This window comes from Heteronotia binoei, chromosome 21 (assembly GCF_032191835.1).
Source record: "Heteronotia binoei isolate CCM8104 ecotype False Entrance Well chromosome 21, APGP_CSIRO_Hbin_v1, whole genome shotgun sequence".
Lineage (NCBI taxonomy): Eukaryota > Metazoa > Chordata > Lepidosauria > Squamata > Gekkonidae > Heteronotia > Heteronotia binoei.
In genome coordinates, this window is record NC_083243.1 from 38,187,468 (window position 1) to 38,204,699 (window position 17,232).

At 42.5% G+C, this 17,232-nt stretch overlaps 1 protein-coding gene across 1 annotated transcript in view; it reads right to left on the reverse strand.

Moving 5' to 3' along the window:
• The window catches only part of RIN3 (Ras and Rab interactor 3), a 120,813-nt gene that overhangs the window by 27,656 nt on the left and 75,925 nt on the right, over nt 1-17,232 (reverse strand). Inside the window, exons 5-6 of the mRNA XM_060262391.1 lie at nt 16,344-16,435; nt 5,835-7,259 (exon numbers count right to left, since the gene is read on the reverse strand). Coding sequence (XP_060118374.1) covers nt 5,835-7,259; nt 16,344-16,435 — 1,517 coding nt within the window. The remainder of the gene's footprint in view (nt 1-5,834; nt 7,260-16,343; nt 16,436-17,232) is intronic.

Sequence of the window (17,232 nt, forward strand, 5' to 3'; positions counted from 1 at the left end):
ATTGTGCAGGGGGCTGATGACCCTGGAGGTCCCTTTTAACTCTATGATCCTATGACTCAACATTTGTGCTATAGATCGCCATCTATTGGTAGTATCAATCAAGTATCTGATGCTGTAGGTTTTAACTATTGTATAAATGTTTTTATGTTTACTCTTGCTAATTTAATTGTTTATGGCTGTGCAGGGAGAGCGGGCTTGAAACTGAATAAAGTAATAAATAATAAAAATAAATAATAATAAAAAGTGCTGGCTTGAGATCACTTGAAGACATTTTTGCCTCCCTCAGAAATCAATCTTTCCTTGCTGACTCTTGGGCAATTATGTTCTCTATGAGAACAATCAACTACCACACGCATATAGTCTGGCTACAGCACAGAAGGAAACAGTCTCTTTTGGCACTGTTTGGACACTTAACAACACATGAAGCTGCCTTATAGTAAGGCAGCTAATTCAACTCTCAAGGTCTGTATTGTCCGCAGTGGCTCCTCAGGGACTGAGGTCTTTCACATCACCTGAGCATTTTGACTGGAGATGCTGAGGACTGTACCCGAGAACTTATGTATGCAAAGCTGCTGCTCTCCCACTGAGCCATTGCCTCATTCCTCACTGCGAGTCTATCATTCAGTTATTATCCTCTCTGCGAGTCTATCATTCAGTTATTATTACAGTCTATTCAATAATCAGCAGGGTCAATGGAAGTGAGAATTTGCTGGAATTGTTATGAAGGTAAATAAGGAGTTGTTTTGCCAAAGCAATGCAATATGACCTAAAAGTCTATCCCTAGTACCTCCATGGATCTTCAGTTGAGACTTATTCAGCAAATACACATGGTTAGGATATACTGGATACCAAAGAGACTCTTCAGCAAAGGACTGAGTAAAGTGTCTAATTGCTGGCATTGGAATTCACAGGATGCATCCCTTAAACATATGTTTTGGGTGTGTCAAGGAAGAAGCTATTACTACTCATATTGATTTTGTATTGGGATGTTCATTGATTTTTGAGGATTCTTATGGACTGTCTCTTGGAGGCTAACTGATGATCAACAACAATGCCATTGCTACAGCTAAAAGACTCCTATTACAGCACTGGAATGATAAAAGCCCACTTCTGGTACAGTTGTAAGAGCCAGTTTGGTGCAGTGGTTAAGTGCACAGACTCTTATCTGAGAGAACCAAGTTTGATTCCCCACTCCTCCACTCATAGCTGCTGGAATGGCCTTGGGTCAGCCATAGCTCTTGCAAAGCTGTTTTTGAAAAGGCAGCTTCTGTGAGAGATCTCTCAGCCCCACCTACCTCACAGGGTGTCTGTTGTGCAGGAGGAAGGTAAGCCGCTCTGACACTCTGAGATTCAGAGTGAAGGGTGTGGTATAAATCCAATATCTCCACCATCACCACCATCATCATCATCACCATCACTGGATTGAGGACCTCAGAACTGCCAGCATTTGAATGCATGTCATATAGATGGCAATTGCATATGGACTTATTTTCAGATATTTGGAAACTTTATAGAAACTTATGAGAAGATTCGCCATCACTGTTGTTCTATTTTTGTCTTTCCTTTATGTATAACTTTTAAAAAATCTTATTAAGTGGCTGGACTTTAAGTTTGTTCTCCTCTTGATCTTTTTGTTTTTGTTTTTAAAGAAAGGGAGAGAAAAAGATAAAAAGCTCTAAACACAAACAGAGATCAACCAGCTTGTTTTAACAACCTTTGTCCTGTGCTTTTTACAGCCACATGTAGAAACTGTCATAATACATGGAAATTCTGTCATGGGAAACTTTCACCATCACTTTAGACTAATGCCTGGAGAAGCTCTGCCTTCCAGACTTCTGCATGTCATGTTGCAAAGGGCAGGGCCATTAATTAGAAGAAGATGACATTGGATTTATATCTCGCCCTATACTCTGAATCTCAGAGTGGTCACAATCTCCTTTACCTTCCCCCCTCCACAACAGACACCCTGTGAAGTAGGTGGAGTTGAGAGAGCTCTCCCAGAAGCTGCCCTTTCAAGGGCAACTCCTACGAGAGCTATGGCTGACCCAAGGCCATTCTAGCAGCTGCAAGTGGAGGAGTGGGGAATCAAACCCGGTTCTCCCAGGTAAGAGTCCATGCACTTAACCACTACACCAAACTGGTTAGCAATACAATTATGTTCTCCATGAGAACAATAAACTACCACTTTGCACCTGCGACACCATGTTTGGCCTCAATTTCTGGGATGTCAGGATGAAGGGCTGGGAAAGATCTCTGTTTCAGAGATCCTCCACCAGTTAGAGACTGTTAGGCTGACTCAGTGAAGACAATTTGTGCATTTCTCATGACACAAGATGTTGTGAGTGCTCTTCAGATGACCAGTTTCAGGTGAAAAGAAGCACCTAGAGGGGGAGCAGGATACAGAATATACACATTTCATAGAATCATAGAGTTGGAAGGGACCTCCAGGGTCATCTAGTCCAACCCCTGCACAATGCAGGAAACTCTCCCTAAATTCACAGGATCTTCATTGCTGTCAGATGGCCACCTAGCCTCTGTTTAAAAACCTCCAAGGAAGGAGAGCCCACCACCTCTTGAGGAAGCCTGTTCCACTGAGGAACCGCTCTAATGGTCAGGAAGTTCTTCCTAATGTTGAGCCGGAAACTCTTTTGATTTAATTTCAACCCATTGGTTCTGGTCCTACCTTCCAGGGCCACAGAAAACAATTCCACACCATCCTCTATATGACAGCCCTTAAAGTACTTGAAGATGGTGATCATATCACCTCTCAGCCGCCTCCTCTCCAGGCTAAACATGTCCAGCTTCTTCAACTTTTCCTCATAGGACTTGGTCTCCAGACACCTCACCATCTTCGTCGCCCTCCTCTGGACCCATTCTATCTTGTCTATATCCTTCTTAAAATGTGGTGCCCAAAACTGAACACAATACTCTAGGTGAGGTCTTACCAGAGCAGAGTAAAGCGATATCATCAGATTACATGATCTGGGCATTATACTTTAGTTGATACAGCCCAAAACTGCATTTGCCTTTTTAGCCACTGCATCACACTGTTGACTCATGTTCAGCATATGATCCACTAAGACCCCTAGATCCTTTTTGCACATACTGCTGCTAAGACAAGTCTCCCCCATCCTTTAACCATGCATTGGATTTTCCCTACCTAAATGCAGAATTTTACATTTATCCCTGTTAAAATTCATTTTATTGATTTTAGCCCAGTTTTCCAGCCTGTCAAGGTCATCCTGTATCCTGTTTCTGTCTTCTGTGTTTGCAATCCCTCCCAATTTCATATCATCTGCAAATTTAGTAAGCATTCCCTCTATTCCTTCATCCAAATCATTGATAAAGATGTTGAACAAAACAGGTCCCAGGACAGATCCTTGAGGCACTCCACTTGTCATTCCTCTCCAAGAAGATGAGGAACCAAAGGATTCTTTGGGTGCGATCTGTCAACCAGTTACAGATCTACCTAACGGTAACAGGATCCAAACCACATTTTATCAACTTGTCTACAAGGATACTATGTGGAACCTTATCAAAAGCCTTAATGAAATCAAGATAAATGATGTCTAGAGCATTCCCCTGATCCAACAAGGTGGTCACTTTCTCAAAAAAAGAGATCAGGTTAGTCTGACATGACTTGTTCTTGAGAAAGCCATGCTGGCTCTTAGCAATCACATCCATTCTTTCTAAATGTTCCTGGACCAACTGTTTGATGATTTGTTCTAAAACTTTTCCAGGTATAGACATCAAGCTGACGGGTCGGTAATTACCCAGATCGTCTTTTTTCCCCTTCTTGAAGATGGGGACAACATTCGCCTGCCTCCAATCTTCCGGCATCTCTCCTGTTCTCCAAGAATTCTCAAAAATAATAGCCAGAGGCTCAGAAATTACATCCGCAAGCTCTTTTAGAACCCTTGGATGCAATTCATCTGGCCCTGAGTTCCATTTAAAGAAACTAGGTGTTTATGTACTACATTTAGGCTCCATCTGTGGAATACTCAAAAGAGCAACATTCTCGATCCTGGGGGCACAGCCCAAATACAATACACTTATACTCATGCACCACTGATCCTACAGGGATGGGGCCAGTGCATTCATTTCCACGCCCCTTCGTACATATGTTCTTTCCTCCTAGAAGTGGGCTTCTCAGTACATGATCAGCAAGGATTTTGAACACAATGGGGAAGAAAAAGAATGACTCAGTTCTTCAGATAGGCAGGTTTCATTCCTGCTTCTTACCCAATTGAACATGCTTTCTGCACTTACACTATGATCATACCATCATGCAGTATCACAGTGAAACAAGAAGCGAAAGCCCTATGAGGAAGAGAACCGTAACTGAAAAATGGAGGTACCCTTGATTAGCATCTTAACCTGACCTCTCTCAGTGTTCTTCCTTGTATACAATCTGAGACCTCAAAATAATATTCAGTTGATTTCTAAACACTGAATTTGGTTAGCAGTGGGGGAAGTCTGGGGGTCATTTAGAATTCTTGTTTCTAAAGAAACTCACTTGGTGGCCTTAGACAGTTCATCTCTCATTCTGGCTCACTTTATAACACTGTGATATCAAAAATAAAATAACATCACATAGGCCAATCTGAACGCCTTGAGAAATACAAATGCATTTGGTCAGTTTTTATGAAAGAATGGTGCCAGATCAGCACACCCCTGACCTGTTTTCTCTACATCCAGACTCAATGACATTTTGTTTAAAAGCTGAAATTATCAGTTTCAAACTCAACAAAGGACTATGGCTCAGTGGTACAGCATTTGCTTTGCATGCAGAAGGTCCCAGGTTCAGTCCTTGGCAGCTCCAGTTAAAAGGATGGGATAGTAGGAGATGTGAAGGACCTCTACCTGAGACCCTGGAGTGCTGCTGCTAGTCTGAACAGACAATACTGACCTTGATGGACCAACGGTCTCACACATTTTAAGGCAGCTTCATGTGATGATGGCTTTCTGTAGGCAAGCAAGTACTCCTACTTTACAGGCATAAATTATCTAGTTTTAGCTGCTGGCACCAAGCAGGAGGAAGAAGAGGAAGAGGAGGAAGAGAAGAAGAAGAAGAAGAAGAAGAAGAAGAAGAAGAAGAAGAAGAAGAAGAAGAAGAAGCAGCAGCAGCAGCATTTGAATACCATGCTTCACACACATTATAGGTCATTATTATTACCATTCTGCAGATTGTGGGGTGCAGCCAAGACTGAGAGGAAATCTCTTCACTTTGTGCTTAAACAGATGAAACAAAGATCACACATCTCATTCTGTCCATAAAAAGCAATCTGCGGACTCATACTGCCTCAGTTTGCCTCTGGGCCACATAGAAAGAAATAGAATTTTTAACTCTTCAACCACCATTTGTTTTCGCTGTTCAGAACTGAGCTATCTGCTTTATTGTGAGCATTATAAAAGGGGGAAAGTGCACATTTTAAAAAGATACACCTTTTCTCCTTTAAAATGCTAAACACCGAGCAGCGAACCCAGTTTTAACTAGAGAAATCAACTGGAATTTAAATGGTTAAACCCTGTCTCCTTTCCCTATGTGGCCCTGAGGCAACCTGAAGCTGTACAGGTCAGCAATATGCTTTTTATGAACAAGACAACATGAACTTTATCTCTTTGAGCCCTAGGGCCACAGGATGGACTTGGGGCAGATGTTCAGTACAGTGACTTAGTCATTGTTCCATATCTTAACCACCAGCCTTCATCGTAACTTAGTTTTATGATTCCCCTAAGTATTTTATTAACTTGCTCCTTTCTCAAGTTTCCACCTGGTCTTGCCACTCTAAGAACTAATGGGGTCCAAGGAGGAGCAGAACAGAATCACTTACCCAACTGGTCATCGGTGTAAACCACTTGGTCCATCAGAGATTTCAGCTCTCTGCTTTGTATTAAGTAGCTTTTCAGCTGTGTCATCATTAAGCGGATCTCTTGCAGCATCTCTGTGCTGGAGCTTTGCCTTGCCATCATCTCCAAACTGTACACTTTGTAATCCTGCACCAAATTGCCAAAGTACGAGTCCTTGTCCTGGGCCAACTCCACAATCTTCTTCTGCAGCTTTCTGTCAGCAGACAGGAAAGCTGTGAAGACATTACTCAAGCTGACCATGGACAGGCGGTGCCTGGCTCGGCCTAGGAGCAAGGAGCGGGTCTTCTTCACAGAGGGACTGGTGACTTGCTCTGTCTCATCCTCTGTGCTGCTGGTGGAATAGGAGTCTTGCTCAGAGGCAGAAGTCTGAGCCGAAGTGTTGCTAACTGGGCAGTTTAGAGAGTCACGGGAGCCTTCCTGATCTGATAAACTGACATGCTTACAGTCAAGTCTCGATTTCCTTTTTGCATCCAAGCAAGATTTTTTAACTGGCTGCTTGTCTTCTTGTGGCATGGCTGCTTTTGTCTCATCAAGGCTCATTTGTTTGGAAAGGCAAGAACTGGCTGACGATACCTGTCTAGACAGCCTCTTCTTTCTTGGGGGAGGGATGGGTGGCCCCACTGGCTTCTCTGAAGGTTTCCTCAGCATCTCATCCTGTGTTGACTCAGTGTCCGTATCAGGTGTAGCCTCTTGACTCTGTGAGGGGTCTTTCTCTATAGTCTCCTGTGGAGCCTCAGTGCCCTGAATGTCATTAACATGTCCTTTAGTCCCATCACTCTGTTTTCCTGCTGGTTCCTTTCCTGGCATTGTGCATTTTCCAGATTTATCAACACAACTTTTCCCCAAAGGTCTTTCAGACGTGCACCTTCTTGGTGGAACGAATGGAGGGGAACCACTTGTCTTTGCAGGTAAATGGCTACTAGGAGAAAAGGGTCCTTCCCCATCGTTTTCTTTACTGACCTCTGTTTTCATGTCGTTTTCCTCCTGAAGCTGAAGGTGGTCCTCTTCAAAAGTTGCCTCAGGAGACTTCACGGGTTGCTTCAGAGCAGGTGGAGGAGGTGGAGGCGGAGGGCGACGGCTGGGAGTTCTTTTGATGGGTTGTGTCACAACGTCTGGAGCTGAAGGAAGAGTCTCCCTACAGCTCTTTTGATGAGGCACATTCAGGGGAAATGGATTGCTTCTCTCTTCTATAAAAATAGGATTCACAAACCACAGCCTGTCACTTCCGACTGACAGCTCAATTTCACATGAACAATTGTTCCTGCCACTTGCAAAACACTGAGTGGGTTTTTTATTTTTTGTTGCATGGGCCGTAGCAAAAGCAGAACCTTTCACGGGATTGGAAAGCCTTCGTCTTTGCTTCTGATTTAAAGTGGAATCCCAGAAACCTGTCCAAAATAATAACATAACTTCAGCTCAAAAACAAAAAAAAAAAGACAGCAGAGATTTAATCCCAGTTATTTTGGGAGGTTCAGAAATGCCAAAACCACCAATAGCCTCAACCATTTTATTTGGGCAGAACATTAAGATTATAAGTCTGTTGGCAAAAACAACAACACACATATATATTTAAGTGTCTTGAAGAAAGCTCTGGGGAAAACTGTATTGCAAGCTTCCACTACATGGAGGAAAAGCTGCATTTGCAGGTATCTGTTGGCTAGCAACACCAACTTTGCAACATCACCGACTCACCCTCTCCCAATCCGCAAAGTAATGTTCCTTCTTTAAGAACAAAACTTTCATGAGGGTTTTGTTTTCCTGCTTTTTTTCTTTTTGTAAAGTGAAGGAGAAACAAATGTCACACCTAAAATATTTTTTAAGGCAGACTACCTGCTTGAATCAGGGGCAAAACAGAACTGAATCAGTAGAAGAAACTTAAACACTGGTTCAATATGTGTGTAATGCAAGGTGAGAGGTCAGGATGACAGTGTGAATAAAGAAGAGCCAGGAGCCAGTGGAACTGCTGCTGGGGACTTCAGGACCTGGATAAATTTGCACAGAAGCATCGAAGGTATGAAATGACGATGCCGTGGTAGTAGGGTTGCCAATCCCCAGGTGGGGGCAGGGGATCCCCCGGTTTGGAGACCCTCCCCCCGCTTCAGGGTCATTAGAAAGTGGGGGGAGGGGAGGGAAATGTCTGCTGGGAACTCTATTATTCTCTATAGAGATTTATTCCCATAGAAAATAATGGAGAATTGATCTGCAGGTATTTAGGGCTCGGGGGGGGGCTGTTTTTTGAGGTAGAGGCACCAAATTTTCAGTACAGCATTGAGTGCCTCTTCCCAAAATATTCCGCAAGTTTCAAAACGATTGGACCAGAGGGTCCAATTCTATGAGCCCCAAAAGAAGGTGCCCCTATCCTTCATTATTTCCTATGGAAGGAAGGCACTGAAAAGGTGTGCTGTCCCTTTAAATGTGATGGCCAGAACTCCCTTTGGAGTTCAATTATGCTTGTCACAGCCTTGATCTTGGCTCCACCCCAATGTCTCCTGGCTCCACCCCCAAAGTCCCCAGATATTTCTTAAATTGGACTTGGCAACCCTGCGTGGTGGGTGGAGCCATGGGACTGCTGTGGTTTGTGCAAATGCAGCAGCTTGAAAAATGCACACTGTGAATGCTCAAACTGAACGTTTGGTTCTTGCAATCTATCTATGGAGCAGCCAACTCATAAAATCAATGCCTCTTCCTGATCCCAGTTGGGCCACATGGGGAATACCGGTTGTATGATCCTCCTCTACATTAACACCGAGCAGTGACCAGCCCACAGCAGTTTAGATAGCCCAGATTAATTTGCATTCATCATATACGTATTTAATACCAGCCAGTTCTATTAAAATACAACATAAAGTTGATCTATTGCCAATATAGTCTCCGTTTAATACAACTGGTAGCTGACTTTAGGTCACTGAAAAGCAGGTTCTTGATAGGAATCAAGGAATACTGAATTCAGGAATTTAGGGTTACAATCACTGGGTCCATATATTGACAAGGCTGCCTATGGGAAAACAGGTGTTGTTACAGATAAAAACGTAGATGCTTCACATTTTAAGACCTATGAAGAAAACCACAATGGAAACTGGAAAACTGGCTCATGATACCATGTCTATGATCTTTATTTCAAGTTTTATTTATATATCTGGAAGGCAATGGCAAACTACCCCATAAAAAGACTGCTGTGAAAATGTTGTGAAAACGTCACCCCAGAGTCAGAAATGACTGGAGCTTGCACAGGGGACTACCTTTACCTTTTTAATGTAACCTGGTCCTTACCTGAATGGCCCAGGCTAGCCCCAATCTCATCAGATCTCAGAAGCTAAACAGAGTAGATTATCTCAGCCTTTTAAGGAGTCAGCTATAATCCCAGGCAAGCATATTTGGCTGTGAGTCCTTCTTTTGTCCTCAGCAGGAAAAATGTGAGGAGCTCTTGTGGCATAATTTAGTGTTATCCCAGCATAAATCAATGCTGGAATAAAATTGTTAAGTCTTTAAGGTGCAACAAGACCCCTGGTTATTTGGGACTTTAGTTCAAGAAAGAATATAAGAATAAAGAATGATTTTTAAAAAACTGTGTTAGCCTTTTGGGTGCCACAAGACTTTCATCACTACCAATGGAGACCCTGATAGGGCTGTGATTCTGAAACATTACCTGAAGCACAGTACCTTTCTCAGGGTGCCCTGAGAAAGTTCAGACAGAACCAGGACTAGTCATTTTCCTCAGGGGGCAAGAAAGCCTGCTATCTCTTCTCCTGAATCCACCTTTCAGGAAGAGGGTGGGGCATCTTAATTTTTTTCTCTCCAGGGGTGAGACAGAAAGAAATGGCTAAAGTCTACCTCTGCATGGTCCATCCTTGCAAGTGATCATTCCCCCCTTCCTGATCAGGGAGTTACTGGCCACCCTATTTACCTACCATCTTGTGGTGGGCATTCACGGTTCCAAGACAAGGGAGGAATCAATGGTTGTGGCTTCCCCCCTTGGGGAGCGGAGAAGGCCTTGTCCCAGGAAGAGTAAAGCCAGGCTGGGTTGGGTGGCTTTAAGGCATTGCATACATCTCCAAAAGGCTTTCCTCCACCAATGCATTGCAATGTTGAGGATGGGGGAGATCCCCTAAATGCAGCACAGCCTGTGCAATTAGTAAACTTTTACTTATGGGTAGTTGAGATTCGCCCTGCTTCACTTCCAACTTCTTTGCATTTTTTGCTTCTTTAGATCCATGCTGCATTCAGCCATGGCCCTCAAACCTTCCCTTGTGCACATGCAATAGGGAAACAAAAGTCATGTGCTGCTGTTGGTGTGGGATTTCTGCAGGATTTGCTTGGGATAGCTTTTTCATACTCAGTGAGTGGTAGGAGAAGAAGCAGCTGTACTAAATGCAGAGTGAGCTGCAAGCTAAGCCCTTGTGGCCATGCTCTTTGGAGTCTAGGGAGAGTCTTCCCTCAGGGACGGTGGCAACACACACACCTAGGGCTGACCACCCCCTAGTGCCCCACCCTTAGTACATCACTGTGGGTAGCCTATATAGAGTAGGCTCCCTCAGTTACTCCTGTCTTTTTAGGGCTTTAAAAATCAAACTTGGAAATGAGTTACATAGGAAAAGGATTGGGTGGTACTCCATATATATTGGGTGGTACTCCAACAGAATTCTTTTTAAATAATGGAAACTTCCACTGTAAATTTAGTGTGGACAGAATTACAGACAGTAGATGTCATAATAAAAGATCCTTGGAGAGCTGTAAGCAGAAGATAAATTCTTTAATTTTACTTCCCTTGAAGTACTTGCATCTGGCATTATAGAGGCATGTGCTGAAGCCATTTTCTAGTCACCTTTAGACACAGATCTCTAAAAACATGACTGAAGCAGTCCTGAATCAGGAGGATATGGGCCAAAGTCAAAGGAAGTTGTTACATACCTAAAGAACTTCCTAACTGTAAGAAATAAGTTGCATAATAACAAGCTGGTGCTGAACCCTTTTCACATCAGCTTTAACACAGCTCGGTAATGGGGCTACACTGTGGGATTTCAGACTCCAGCACAACTGGAACACTCAATCATGCATTTCTGAAATTGGCTGTGACTGCCTGCAAAGAGAACTAGGATCTAGCTTACGATCTGACTGTTGAAAATGTTCCTGAAGAGTCGCCACAGCTGCACAGTGGTGCTGGAGAATTTAGAGGATACATCCAGAAGAACCTACATCCCAAGTTGCAGCACAGTATGTTTTATGTGCATCTGAATTTTTTTATAGGTAAAGGAATACGCTTGAGCTTAAAATAGATTTGTTATGTACCCTGTGAAACAGCATCACAAAATATGCCAATGAATTTGACTGAACTCAACCACTTTTCCTATTACATTTAAATTCCAATCAATGTGCTATCTGGAGCAAACAGCATACTTTCTGAGGAACAAAATATTGTGCTTTAAGTGCTTATTAAAAGAAACGCTCAAAAATGTCACCTGGAAGAAAAACACGGGAAATGAGCACAACAAACAGACTTTTGAGTTCACATGGAGGAGTGATTCCCTCATGTGTTCAATACTCCCTCTAAACTGTGGAGTCTTGTGAGCAAAAATTCTACTTTGTGATCTACTGGCATTAAAGTTGTGAGCTACAGCATAAATGAGTTTGTTCTGGGGCCATTTTTCCTGAGCTAAGACAAAAATCCGTGAGCTGTGTGGCCTAACATGCAAATAAGTTCCTGCTGTGCTTTTTCTACAAAAAAGCCCTGTGTGAAACATTGGTGACATCAGGGGGTGAGGCCTAATATGCCAATGAGTTCCTGCTGGGCTCTTTCTACAAAAAAAAAGACCTGGCCAGGCATAATGACTAAGGGAACTTTCACATCCAGAGGCAATACCAGTATTAGGAGGCAACCTCAAGTGGGGAGGTCTTGGCCTCTATGCTCTAATTTGCTGATCTTCCAGGGCAACTGGTTGGTCACTGTGTGAAACAAGATACTGGACTAGGTGGACCTCTGGTCTCATACAGCAGGGCACCTCAAGTATTTAGTTGTGGAGCAGCCAGCAAGAACACCTCTTTATGTGTCCTCAGTTTATAGAAATGGTACAAAAACAAGGATGTACTCCTATACCCTCCTCATCTTCCTGGTATTACCTTGGCATTCCCTTTCCAGGAACAGACACAAGCCAGCAGGAACTTTGAAAAACAGAAGCTGGTCAAGACAGACATCACAATATTTCCCTTCTTGACCCCCAGTCCTTGCTTGTGCACTTCTGACAGGGTGTCCAAACCTTTTAACTCTTCCTAACCCAGCTGGGAAAGCTTTACTTTAACCTATCAGTAAATTGGAAATTAGTTCCACATGTATCGCTTTGTACCTTTTCTCCAATCATTAAGGTGTGAGTCCCAAAACCTTTACAACCCAATGGAATACTGAAATAGCCATGTATCTTGCTTCTTCCTGGAAGGTGGGTCAATGCGCATCTCTATACTGCTTGCCTCTATAAAGGAAACTCATTTCTTCTCAGCCTGTAATCTGAGGTGTTTATGGCTTTGTTCTCCAGAAAAGAATGTTTTCTATGAAATTAGAGCCTCCTTCAGTGTTAATCATGGTATCCTGCATTCCTTTAACACAGTCTCCACATCAGAGTAGGAAACCACTATTAGTTAGTGCAATCATTCTGGAAACCATTATTTCCTTGATTTAAACATAATGGCAAACCATCGTTCCCACATTTCAGAGCAACAATTTCAAAATTATAGCAATTATGTCAAAATGCCATCGGGGACAAAGGGTGACGATTGGGGGTGAACTGTCCCGGAGGCACCTGCTTAATTGTGGAGTGCCACAGCGGGCGGTGCTCTCCCCGATGTTATTTAACATCTATATGCGCCTCCTTGCTCAGATTGTCCGGAGGTATGGGTTGGACTGTCACCAATATGCTGATGACACCCAACTCTATCTACTCATGGACAGCCAGCCTGACTGTGTCCCAGAAAATCTGGACCTGGTGTTGCAAGCTGTGGCAGAATGGCTTAGGCTGAGTAGGTTGAAGTTGAATCCAGCGAAGACAGAGGTCCTTTGCCTGAGTTGGGGCGGTCTGGGAGGGGAAATCCCCCTACCAGCATTTGACGGTGTGTCATTAAAAGTGGCACGCAAGGTCAAGAGCTTGGGGGTGCTACTGGAGCCCGCCTTGTCAATGGAGGCCCGGATAGCAGCCACTGCTAAATCCGCCTTTTTTCATCTTAGGCAGGCGAAGCAGTTGGTCCCCTTCCTGGATAGTGGCAACCTGGCAACAGTGATCCACACAACAGTCACCTCGAGGTTGAACTACTATAATGCCCTCTACATGGGGCTGCCCCTGTGCCGAACCCGGAAACTACAGCTAGTGCAGAATGCAGCGGCCAGGCTGTTATTGGGGCTCCCTAGGCGGGAGCACATACAGTTGGGGCTGCGGGAACTGCACTGGCTGCCAATAGTGTACTGGATTCGTTACAAGGTGCTGGTTATTACCTTTAAAGCCCCATATGGCCGAGGACCTGCCTACCTTAGGGACCGTCTCTCCCCATATATTCCCCAGAGGGTATTACGATCTGCCTCTCAAAACCTATTGGTAATCCCTGGGCCGAAGGAGGTCAAACTGAAAGTCACCAGAGAAAGGGCCTTCTCAATTACAGCTCCCCTCTGGTGGAACCAATTACCAGAAGAGGTGCGGGCCTTGTGGAACCTTGCCCAGTTCCACAGGGCCTGCAAGACTACCATCTTCCAGCTGGCTTTTACTTAATGTGGACTCTACTGTAGAAGAATATTGCCGCCATGGAAAAAAATATTGAAAGATGCGTAACATCAAGATTTTAGCATCAAAATGAAGCTGATGGTTTTAATGTTTATGGTTTTAAATGTATGATTTGTAATATATATGTATGATTTATGAGGTTGTTTTAACTGCTGATGTGTTTTATACTATGTTATGCTATGTGAGCTGCCCTGAGCCTGCCTCAACGGGGAGGGCAGGATACAAATTAAATATTATTATTATATTATTATTATTATTATTATTATTATTATTATTATTATTATTATTATTATTATTATTATATTATTATATTATTATTATTATTAAAATTCTCTGGGAGATCTAATAATAAACAGGGTACAATAGCTCCAATCAAAGCCTGGGCATAGCTTATCAAATGTAAATTCAACATTCCCAGACCCTTTACTTAAGCAGAGATCTAGAAAAGAGACATTACGGAAGTGTCATTCAGATATTTTAGAATCATGGATAATCAATGCAGGAAGTAGGAAGTAGAACCACACCTTCTGTCCTTACTTCCCAAACTCCATGCGGAAATCTTAGATGAGTATACAAATGTATTTTAAGACTGACTCTATACAAACGTACCCCAAGCTGTTAATTCCAGAATATTAGAAAAGGTGTGTTTTAAAAAAAAATTACACTTACACAACCAAAACAGACATAAGAAAACACAGCAAGTAATCATGCTAAAATAACTGCTCCATCCAATTTGTAATACCCTTCCAAGTCATGCCCACGAAAAATCCCTCTCTTTCTCTTTGAAATGTCAACGGTTTCACATTCAAATAAAACATTAACCTTATCCAGGAACACTCTACATGATGAAAGTTCTTTTTGTTCAGTATTCCAGCTAGTTCCAGTCTGGCAGCTGTAATAATATATATAGTGTTGGAGACCAAAATTTCTTGAGTAAAGGTTCAAGTGAGAAGATGGAAAAGAAAATAAATTGAAAAGACAATAATGCTAGGAAGATGAAACCATATACTGCTGAGCCTTTAATATCATGATTGCAACCATTCTCCAATAACTTCCATATTTTTAGGCAGCTCTACCACACATGAATATAGCCTGCATTTGATTCACCACAGTACCAGCAATTGCTTATAAATTCACACAAGCCCAGCCAAAGAAAACTGCCACTGATGTAGCATCTTAATTGTATTTTCTTTCAGATCAAGGCTTACTACTGAGAAAGATAAACTGATTGAAAGAAAGAATCTCAATATATTTAATTAATGTCCCTAAGCGACCCTGCATTTTCTAAGATAGGCTGGCCAGAACCCCACATATTAGTGCATAATAATTTATGAGAGTTAGAAAGTGAGTACTTGTTCTCAGAGGTAAGGAACGGTTTGAAAGGAATTCAATCCCTTCTGAGCTCCCATTTACATTGTCCAGTAGTAATTAAGCTTTTTTTTATCTGAAGCAACTGAAATATCAGAACACCTCAGTTACTACACACAGATACCTGTTCTACACTGTATTATTTCTCTGTTTTTAATCAAGCCATAGTATCAACTCACAACATCTGAAACGAGTCTTGGTACAAAACAGAACAGTCGAAAATACTAACAGTAAGATAGAAACAGGATTTTAGGACCCTGTATATATTCTTGGAAAATTTAGTTTCAAACAGGGGAATTCCTCTTCCTAAGGTCTGCATGATTTTGGAGGAAGTGGAAATTGACAATAAATAAGCATAGGTTATGAAATGTTTCCTTATAGAAAAGGAAACTTGAATGCACTGCCTGCCACCCCCAGCCTCCCATACCTTCTCTGTATTGATTAAATTCTGTCAAGGTTAGAAACAATTCAGCAGATTTTAGTCTTTAACTGACTTTTTTTTAAAGGAAGGCACTACACAAATGAGAAAGAATTTCCAAGTGCTCAAAGACTTTTGTGGATGTTACGTCAGCAATCAAGTATGGTAAAACAGTTTTATTAATCCCAAAATTACAGAGGAAGGGCTATGAAATCTTTGTACCTAAAGTAAAATCTGAATCAGAGACTTCTGGCTCACGCTATCTGTTCTTAGCCTGACAATAGCTCTTTTGTTTAAACAAACAGAAATAGATAAGGAAGACAAAAAGACCCAGCACACATCTTTACACATACACAAACATTACAAGTATTTATTTCTCTTGAAATATGCTTCATACTTGTGGAGAACACTGTAGCAGAATACAAGGAAAGGCCTAACTTGCAGACTGGGCTGTGCAAGTTCCTCCTGAATGTAAACTGAAGCAATCTTGGATTGGGAAAAAGCAGACTGCTATAGGCAGTGTTATGTATTATACACAGTTCATAGCAGCAATGAAGCAAGTGTTTTGCCCTACAGGATATTGACGCCTATGCTATGATTGGCTGCTCCTGCAAACTGGCCAATCGGGGCTCCGGGCATTTGAAGGTCATATGCAAATAACAGGATCCTGGAGTGTCCAGTGTTTGAGTTTCCTGCCGATTGAAGGAGCATGTAATGGGGTGGGATCTGTGTGTATATATTCCTTGGTGTTTGTTTGTTTTCCCAGTCCTAGTTTGAAACCAAATTGAATTGCATTTACCCACGGCTGAACTCACTATTTAACAGGCAGCCGGGAACATGTTTATGCTTTGAGGCAATATGTGTAAATTATAAACCTGCCGAGTAGTTATGTTCTGAGTCTGCGAGACAATCTTCTTAATATAACTTACCGGTCCCCAGACTGGAGATGGCTTCCAGGTCTGTCAAACTTCTGGCTTCCAATATTGCTCGAGGCAGTCTTAGCGTGAAGGGAAGCAAATCTCTGGCAGAAAAAACAACAACACAGCAGTGTGTGGTTTGGCAGAAAAGAATTGCACAGTTTGTCGTCCATAATTTTCTGGCTTGCTGACACAGAGCGCATCAAGGTATGGGCCAAACTACATATTACACTGGCGATACACAGAGTACTGAAAGTGCAAAAAACAAATGACAAAAGATCCAAACAATCAGGTCAGCATCAGCATGCTCTGTCACTGGCTTCAGCATGGTCTGTCACTGGCTTCTGAATGCTGCCATTTAAAAATGTCAAATCATGCCAGCATTGACAGATAATTGGAAAGACAGGGGTAGCCTTATAGTCACAATGATTTCAGTGAATGTGCCCTGATTAATTGATTTATTTATTGAATTATATCCTGCCCTCCCCACCAAGGTGGGCTTGGTGATCACCTTGAAAGATCACCTTCATTTGTGATTGAGTAAACAGAATATTATATTTGGAATAGAGGGAGACCTGAATTTGAATTCCTGCTCAGCGGTGGAGCAAGATGGGTGACCTCAGGCTCATCACATAGCTCATCACACTGACTCCACCTACCTCATAAGCAGGTATTGCTGAAAGCCAATTAAGTTTAACATTTTATGAATTTGAAGAAGCCTGCTTCAGCTTAGTAAACCTGATCAACAGTATTTAAAATGCCACAAGACACTGTGTTGTTTTGGCTATCTCACAAGGTTGCTAAATTAGGGTTGCCAATCCCCAATTGGGGGCGGGGGATCCCCTGGTTTGGAGGCCCTCTCCTGCTTCAGAGTTATCAGAAAGTGGTGGGGGGAGGGATA